The 9,344-nt window shown below is 39.7% G+C and overlaps 1 protein-coding gene across 2 annotated transcripts; it reads left to right on the top strand.

Moving 5' to 3' along the window:
* Positions 1–1,035: 1,035 nt before the first annotated feature.
* Positions 1,036–8,813, top strand: LOC118424643. 2 transcript variants are annotated; one of them, XM_035833299.1, is made up of 12 exons: positions 1,036–1,267; positions 1,647–2,051; positions 2,280–2,339; positions 3,352–3,501; positions 3,662–3,768; positions 4,064–4,225; positions 4,437–4,524; positions 4,695–4,863; positions 4,965–5,116; positions 6,498–6,617; positions 7,150–7,285; positions 7,881–8,813. In XM_035833299.1, exons 1-12 carry the CDS (start codon positions 1,213–1,215, stop codon positions 7,900–7,902), a joined length of 1,626 nt encoding a protein of 541 aa, XP_035689192.1. In that variant the 5' UTR covers positions 1,036–1,212; the 3' UTR covers positions 7,903–8,813. The 2 variants fall into 2 exon arrangements, with proteins under 2 accessions (XP_035689192.1, XP_035689193.1); XM_035833300.1 differs by lacking the exon at positions 6,498–6,617 and having other exon boundaries at positions 1,037–1,267.
* The last annotated feature ends 531 nt before the right edge of the window (positions 8,814–9,344 follow it).

Here is a 9,344-nt window from a genome sequence, read left to right as displayed (position 1 = left end):
CAAAATGCCGCTAGGGGCCCAAACTTTCTGCCCCAAGGGCTACCTACCACTCAAAAATCACGACCACAGCATGTCCAGAACACGAGATATCAAAAATGGAAGTTCCGCTGCAGTACCTTAGGAAGCTGATAGGGGCCCATTATTCGTTTAAACCTTTATCGAACTTGACCTTCGTTTCCCCAACCCCTACCCACCTACCAAATATCATCAGGATCCATACAAGGCTTCTCGAGTTATGCTGTTCACACACAGACAGACAGACGTACAAGCCTAAAACTTAACCTTGCTATTCTGGCAAAGATAATGATCACGGTAAGAAGAACAAATCATAATGGGGTCTGTTCAAACCCCGTTCGCTCAAAAACTGCCGGGGCGTATGCGTGCTAAAGAACCGCAGTTGACGTCCCCTGCTTTCGTCATTGCAAAGGTCATCTTATACCAAAACTTTCGTACTTTAAAAGATTGTCATCCGTACTATAATTATCCCATAGTTAAAGGCGAACGATGAGTCACATTACTGTCAAATTGAATTGTCCGGCAAAACTACGTAAAACGAAATAACAAAGAAACATTGTATCTTGACTTAAAAATAAGTAAAACATGTTCCTTTTTTGCAATGACCTTTTCTGGTGTTACATGACACGTTATCACAACATGAGATCTTTGTTCCTTGTTTGTCATGTAAATGGTGTTGGTGGAAAACATCAATTTATATTACATTGACAGAAACACGGAGAGGTATGTGTTTACGTGTTATTGATGATGACGTTAGCCTGATACTAATCCTTCAGTATACAACGGCATGATCTTTTGTTGTTATTTATAATTTTGATGCTAAGTCATGATGGAAAGAATTGAGAAAATTACAGGTGGGTCAGGAATTTATATTTCTACGTAATGTTTATCTAACTTATGCTGGTTGGAGTTTTCTGTCTGCTGTTAATTATAATGATTTATGTCGCCTACCTTCCATTGAAATGAATAACACTGCTACCTTTTAAACGACTATAGCAACTATATAAGCGCCGACACGTAACTCAAATATTTGACCAGGAAACGATTTTATACAGACCGCCAGTGTTTACAGAAACATACAGCGGCTGCTTGGCAGCGGGTTATGACCTTCACCTGCAGAAACGTTGCGCAAAACCGGTTAACGATGAAACACTTGATAGACTTCTTACATGAATGTAACCACAAGAACAGGGCGCAATGAGATACATGTTGCGATGTGAACCACTCGTGCCCCTATTGCTGTTTATAACAGGTGAGTGATGTACTTATTAATGTATCAACCTTGACTAATAGGAGGGGGGGCAAAGACGGCAAACAAGCCAGTCTAGAATCTCCCTCTGGAATCATGTGAGGTTACCGGAACGTCTATTATTGCCTACTGAGCATTGCGAACACATTGTGTATGAACAGAGGAAAGCAGTGGAGGGGGGGGGGGTAAAGTGTTGAAGGTATCAGCGTACTTCACTAGAAGTCAATAAATACTGAATCCTTGTTTTATTAAGTCCTATTATTTTTTCACACTTGGGCTTTAATAATCTAAGCGTCTTTCTGACTGTGCGTACGTATTTTAGATACTAGTACATTCAGTCATCAGTAAAGATAGACCACTGAGTAGAATGTTCTGTGTTTAGTGTTTGTGCAGCATACGGCCTGGGCTGACCCCTGTACGGACTATCAAGAACTGAACCAGGCTCGCCGAAGCGCTGCGGCCGAGGTAGACTCGGGGAGCGACCTCCTTTGCGACAACACCCTATCAAAAGGCTGGTACCGGTTCATAAGTTATGTCGGCGGTGAGATCCCTACAACCTGTGTGGAGCCGTACCACTGTGGAACCCAGGTTCCTATATGGATGAACGGAACCCTACCGACAGACAGTACTGTAGTCAACAGAACGGTTTGTCCGAACTACGGTGTACCGGGGAACTGTTGTCCTTTCCCGTGGAACATCCAGGTCAAACGGTGTGTGGATACACAAGGGGTTTTCTACGTGTACGAGTTGGTGCCAACGACTAGCTGTTCTCAGGCCTACTGTGCAGGTGAGATGGGTGATCAAATGTTTTTGATACTATTGTCTTTTCTTCTTTTGATCTATCAATACCCTGGACTCTGATGTTTTTACATACCACTACAGATCCAAAAGGAACATAAGTCTCTAAATACCCTTTATTTCTCATGACGCCTTTGTAAGAAGACTAAGTGTTGAAATCTTAAATGCTACAAATATACAGAGAGGTCATTAATGGAATAATATGCGTTTACCTTAGGAACACTTCGACTTTGCCCAGATGGCGAGATATACGACCAGAGCAATGGCGATTGCCGAGGTGAGAACGAAATAATAACCGTTACAATTAACATGAAAAGTACACTAGAAGTTGTGTTATTAATGTTAAGAGACTACGTTACAATCTTCGGCGCCATGTCCCCCCGACCCTTTGATCTTGCGAGTGGGACGATAAGTGGCCTGTAGCAATAGCGAGCCATCTTCTCTTGGAATTTGTACTCTTCCGCTGCTAAATTAGTCGGTGTATATGTTTGCCAGTAGTAGACATTATTGTTTTAGACTCGTTCAATCGATATCGGCCAAAAAATTGTAAATTTTAGATAGATTTCAATAATTTCTGACGGGATGTAAACTCGCACTGCAGTGAGAAAAGCACCGTGTATGTTTGCACCGCGTGCTTATATTTTCTTAATTATAGCTTACGCTTGGAAATGTTTCACGAAAACGTTCATATTTCTGACAGAGATCAATGTAGGTAAAGAAAAAACAATATTTTGTAACTATGACATGATTGGCTTGACAAAGAACGTGAAAATAAATGGGGAAGGGGTCTTGCGTTCTCTATCAATGTCTCCTTTCCTAAGATCGCTTTCCGCGGTCACATTTTAGATTTCAGTCTCACGAAGCCCAACAGAAACGTGAAAATTTTTACTTTAGGTCCTCATTGGTCAATTCTGGTGAGTTCTATGACCGTTTTTGAAATGTCAATACTAAGAATGAGACTTCGAAGTATTTGAGAGGAGGGGAGGCAGAGGCCGTGTTTTCTCTAGCGTTTCTATACAGGTATTCCGCAAGGTAAGACTTACTTGACAATCTGCATAAAAGTTGGAATCGGTCAGACGTTAAAAACAGCACTTACTGTCTTTCGTCATTGGCTGGAGGAATATCAGGATTTACACTGCTCTTGATTAAATGCGTTTAAGAGTATTCTAAGATGATTCATTAGAAAAGAGGGCGTATCGTATTGCCTCATTGCCTAACCTTCATCGATGCGTCAAAAATATGTTTGATTTTTTTATTTCTAATAGATTACAGCTTTTTTCCTACCATAGAGACCCGTCATCCTGCACCTTGTAACTTTGAAGCGATAGGAACGTGCGAATGGCGTCAAATGACAAGTGATGACACCGACTGGACATCACAGACAGCCGGCGCGACTGAAGCACCTAACCTACCTTTAGTTGACAACACGTTAGGGAAAAGTGAGTCCATTTGTCAATGTATTTGGAGTTACTTTTAAATTCAAGGTAATTGTATCTCCCTCCAAGTAATCTGCTGTAAATCTGTTTTTGCCAAAGGAAAGCCTAACAACCGTTAAAGATGATGCAACATTAATTTTATTTCAAAATGGACGTTTTTTAGGTGGAGGGCATTTCCTATCAGTCGGTGATGGTGCCAGAATACAGCCATTGGACACAGCCGGAATCATCAGCCCAGTTATCGTGCCTTCCATATCGAGACCATGCAATGTAAGTACAGTGATATAAGCGTACATATAAAATATGAATCATAAGAAACAGACTTTTTGAAGACAAAGTAAAAATGCTCATTGACAACTTGATGACGAGGTAATACAAGGCAGACATATATCCACACAGACATACACACATACGCGGCGCATATACGCACACGCAATTAGACACACACTTGCACTCACATAGAAACACACACAAACACTTAAACTTTCCTGTAGCTGGCTATTCAACAAAGCTGTGCAAACCATTTTTACAATATCTCTATAGCTGTAAAATGTTTTTGTGACAGATGACGCTTCACTACTTCTTACCACGACAAGATGCAGGAAGCCTCTATGTGTTGACCCGCCTATACAACACTGGGGTAGAAAGAACCGCCTGGCATTCAAATAAAACAACATCTAGCTGGGAGGAGGCAACTGTTACATTTGTGGAACGGGAAGCATTTGAAGTACGTATAAAATTATGCTATGGATTAAGTTCACCAAGTATACAGCAAACATCTGTGTTATCAAGTTTAGAACATGATTGTCTTAATGCAACAATCATCTGTTAGATACATCTCTCTGTTTCGGTGGAAGAATCTAAGGCATTATTTAGAAGAAGAAAAACGTTTTAATTCTCAGTTGTCGGTGTTATAATCAATCACTTTTCTTCTTAAGGTTATCATACAGGGTGGTATAGGGAATGGAAAAGACGCTGTACTTGCCATTGATGACATCTCCTTCTCTTGGGACTGTGTACGTGAAGGTATGACATCAAATGCAATGTTTCTACCATAATCAGTAAAAAAGTAACTAATGTAAAGACATTGAACAAAGTGTAAGTAGCACATATTTTCATTACAGAAAAAAATTTTGTTTAATCACTACTACAGTGCGTGAAATCATCAGACACCGTATTTGTCGCTTGATTTTTAGTTGACGGAAGTGTCCGACTGGTTGACGGTTCGAGGTTCGACGAAGGCCGTGTGGAGATCTACTACAACCACCGCTGGGGAACCATCTGTAACATCGGCTGGACACAGACTAGTGCTGATGTGGTGTGTGCTCAACTGGGGTACAGGGCGTCTGTCTGGACAGATTCTAGGTACTGTTGTTGTAGCTGATAGCTTCATGTATGTATTTTATTGGTCACAAGGAGGGAGATATGGTGATCGGATTTTAATTTTCGCCTTTCTACTTCAACAGGTATCCTGCACCGAACTCAACACCCATCTTACTAGATGAGGTTATATGTAACTCCAGGAACGAATCCAAAATCACCGATTGTCGCACGAAACCATGGGAAAACTGGAGTCCACTTTGTAACCATGCCAGGGATGTGTCAGTACGATGTGTAGGTGAGTAATTAAAGTATTGTTACCTTCGCCAAGAAGGTCATGTTATGGTTAGAAAATTTTTTTGTGTCCCAGTATATAGGTCAATCTCAAATAACTTTGGTAGCTGAGGATGGAATGTCGCGATATTTGGTATTTGAGTTGCGGTTGCGTATAGCAAGGTTTTGTACGAAAATGGTACTGTTGGCGCTTTCTGTCGTGAGTGCAGCGGGGTGAGTGTGTGTGTGTGTGTGTATCTGCGTACAAGATAACTTTTGACGCTGTGGATCGTTTTGCATTATATTTGGTAATTATTTAGGGGTTTGGAAAACGACGGTCAAGTTCGATAATGGGCATCCTGGCGACAAGTTGTGGTACTGCAGCGGACCGTCGAAGTTGGCGTTATAGTTATCCTGAAGTGGCAGGTTGAGGATTTTTGGCTAGTGGATACGTCTTTGGGTAGGGAGTAAATCATGTAAGTTTGGGCCCCCTGGCGGCTTGTTTTGAACTGCAGTGGGCGATTTTGTTGTTATCTTTGAAAGAGAGTAAATCAAGCAGTGGTTGGTGGATTTGCATTATTTTTGGTAAGTACATACCTTAGGTAATGATTAAAATCCTGAAATGTATTGTATGCAAATCAGGGCTTAATTTACATGATAATTAGAAGAATGTGTAAATCCTTCAATTGACCTTTCTTCTGGACAGTCAGTGCTCAGTGTTTAAATACATCTGTGGTGCAGATTTGTGTTGTTCATGACATATTTGTGTCATCAAAACATAGATGTTATTGTTGCTAACACATTGTTTATTAGTTCTCACTTTGCAAGTTCCATGTTGTTTGTTTGTGCACTATGGGAAAGGGGTTTCTCCATTTTGATGTCAAGGGGTGTTTTTCCGGGCCTTATATTGGTGATGCTTACATGTATGTGGCAGGGAAAAGTGGAAGCTTGGTGGTTTGTGGCCTTTTCATTACCTTCGCCAAGAAGATTAAACTTTTGGTTAAGGCTTAAGCCATAGTGTTAGGTGAGTCTTTATGTAGGTCAACAGTATAACTGGAGAACTGATTGATGGATCTTCATGATACTTGGTATTGAGTAGCGGTCGCAGAAACAAAGGTTGAGTTTGAAAATGGTTCGCCCGGTATCTTCCATCGGTACTGCAGCGGGCTCAGTGTGTGAGTGTGTGTGCGGATAACATAATTTGAGAAGCTATAAAACCTTTAAGTCATTGATAAAGGCATTCTCCATAACGAACCTTGAATGTTTGGCGAAGGTATGTGTTTCGTGGAACTCTAGTTTTTGTACTATTTTCTACTTTCTGTAAGGTATATGTGCCGCTAAATCTGGCTGTTGGTGATATAAATTGCAGAGGGGAACAGACACAATCTTTTACTTAATTTGCTCAGGTAACTGGCATCAGTGCAGACAAGATGCTTTTGTTTGCACTAACCAGGCATGTCTACCCAGGAGTGCCGAGTGTGACTTCTCTGACGACTGTGGGGATGGAAGTGACGAAAGTGATTGTGGTGAGTAAATAAATGTCATTTTGTGAATTGAATTGTTGTGTATAATATGCGCGCGCGTGCGTGTGTGCATGTTTGTGCTTGCATGTGTGTGCGCGTGCGTGTGTATGTTTCCGCGCGCGTGTGTGTGTGTGTGCGTGTGCGTATGTGTGTGTGTTTGTGTGTGTGTGTGCGCGCGCACGTATGTGTGTGTGTGTGTGTTCTCTTAAAACTGGATATGTTCAGAAGACTTTTCATAATTATGACCTATGGGTAACTTTAATTGTATCATTATTATGTATCACTTATGTTTCATTTGATCTGACTTAATTAATGTATCTTCCTTGTTTTGGCGTCTTCTGGGCTTGGTGACTTGAATTAGCAAGATACGATAATAAATACCCATCCAATGATTTACTTGCTTTAGCCTGCCACATTTAGTTCAAATATGGTTTATACATGATAAACATCTAAGGACTATAGATGTTTTATTTTCAATATTTAATATTCACGAAGAGTGGGTTCTTGTAATAGTTCATACTATGTTTTTGTATAGATGATCCCACACCTCCTCCTGCTGGTTTGACATCTGGGGCAATAATTGCCATTGCAGTATCCACAACAGTAGTTGTTGTAGGAGTAATCATCGCAACGGTCCTTATAATAAAGTTCAAAACAACAAAACATCAGAGGTGAGTTGAATACATTTTCAGAATAAAAAACGATGTTATTATCGCGTTGACATTAGAAGTAGTGCCCACCCTCTTGAAATTGAGAGAGGGCGGTACAAGAAGCTACCCGTGTGTGAAAAAACGTGCAATCAATGCACGTCAATCGTGATGGAAGACGAAATACATTTTATGTCAAACTGCTCTTTCTACGATCACAAAAGAAAAGAGCTGTTTGAAGAGGCCACCAAATTCCACCCAATCTTGTTTACATTCACTGACAAAAAGAAAACAATAATTCTCCTTCTAACATCACAAAACCCACACATAACGGAAAAGGTGGGATCTTTCGTCCCCCACTGTCTTCGAAAAGGAGTCGAACCGAACAACCCAGGATTTAGTGTTAGCTTTTATTATTTTCAGACTAGAGTAGACACTTGTGATATTTTTTTACACTGTTTGAATCTGTCATGTTACCTGCAATTAGCCCACGGGCAGGAATTTGCAATAAACTTATGTTTTTGTTGTTGTGATATATTGACACATTGAATTGTAAAATTGCCCATGTGAATACAAAACATATTCAAACATTAAAGTAGTTAATTCATTTTTGTTGCAGAAAGCCATCTCCAGACACTTAAACTTGATGAGACTGACGGCATTAGCACGTTTTTGTCAGCGTTAATGGTGCTTGGCATCATTCTAAAGAATGCACCATGCAAACTATGTATGCTTAATAAACTACGCGCCGAAGTACCATCAGTATATTAGCTCTGTTTTTCTTATGTGTATGTTTTCCAATTACATTAGTGATCTAAGCACGGTTTTAAAGTGCTCTTTAATGATGCTTCAAGTATGCTTCAGTGTGTTTCGTAAAGGGCTTGCTGTTACTGTATAATCAATTTCACAAAATAGTATAAGAGACCACGTTTGCTACATAATTAGCGAATGTACGAAAGGAATTTACCTTACAAAAGGACTATGTTATACGGAATAAGAATGTGCTGCAGCTATGGAATAAGAATGTACAAATGTATTGTAACTAAATCAAAGGCGATGTTGATATTACATAGCAATATAGTATTACAGTGTATGTTTCTTTTAGCTACATTGTCAATCCATGACTTTTGAATACAAATGTGTCACAATATTTACTGAAATGCCACAAATGTTCATCTTATGTTATATTTGTTATTGTATATAAAACGAAGAATCCAGTTCCACTGTATAACATTGCTTTGTAGTTAATGGTGTTGCTACTTAAGGTCTAACATCCCTTTGTAGTTAATGCTGTTGCTAATGAAGTCCAATCCAAAATTAAATCAGAATATATAAGTAATGTACTACGGCTCATTTTTTGTGACATATCAAGCACGTTTTTCTGGGAACGATTTTCGCTAACAGTAAAATTGTTTGTATTATAAAGAAGTTAAATTATGGGTCAACCTTTTAAATTACATCCTAACGTTAAGAGGAAGCCCCTTTATAAAAATCATTTGAAGTGTTTTGAACAAAGGAGGAAGAAAAAATAACATCTGCAAGTGATATAAGGGGTGTTTATGTCGTATTTGGTGTTGGTTTGCAATGTCGTGTGAGACTAAAAGTAACTGATCCCTACTATAACCGTAAAGTGTTGTAAGTGAACAATAAAATGTGTTGTTTATAGTTTGAAACATCCAGTTAGACAGTAACTACACACATAGGTCTCGCGTACGTGGGTGAACTCGTGCCAAGTGGTAGCTGTAAAGGCCCTGTATATCAAGACCTGCCACTGTAATATTTGTTCTATTGTTAGCACATGTACATTTTAAACATGAAAAGTAAACACTTTCTAGTGGGGCTTCTGTCGCTGTGGATAAAGGTTACAGCTACCTATTCAAAAGCGCCACCTTGTGTCAACCATTACAAATAGCAAAGTATGTAACACATGGTCAAACAATAAGAGCCATGGTTAAACAATTATTATCATATAGCCAGGAGACGGGGACCAATCAGAAGGCTGCAATTTCTCCATAACCCAGGTCATTAATATTCCATATACTACCCACCTATTCCAGGGTTCCCATTGGTCCAAAAATGCGGG

This window comes from Branchiostoma floridae, chromosome 10 (genome assembly GCF_000003815.2).
Source record: "Branchiostoma floridae strain S238N-H82 chromosome 10, Bfl_VNyyK, whole genome shotgun sequence".
In the NCBI taxonomy this organism is placed as follows: domain Eukaryota; kingdom Metazoa; phylum Chordata; class Leptocardii; order Amphioxiformes; family Branchiostomatidae; genus Branchiostoma; species Branchiostoma floridae.
The sequence above is the reverse complement of the archived record's forward strand: the minus strand, read 5'-3'. Positions and strand labels throughout refer to the sequence as shown.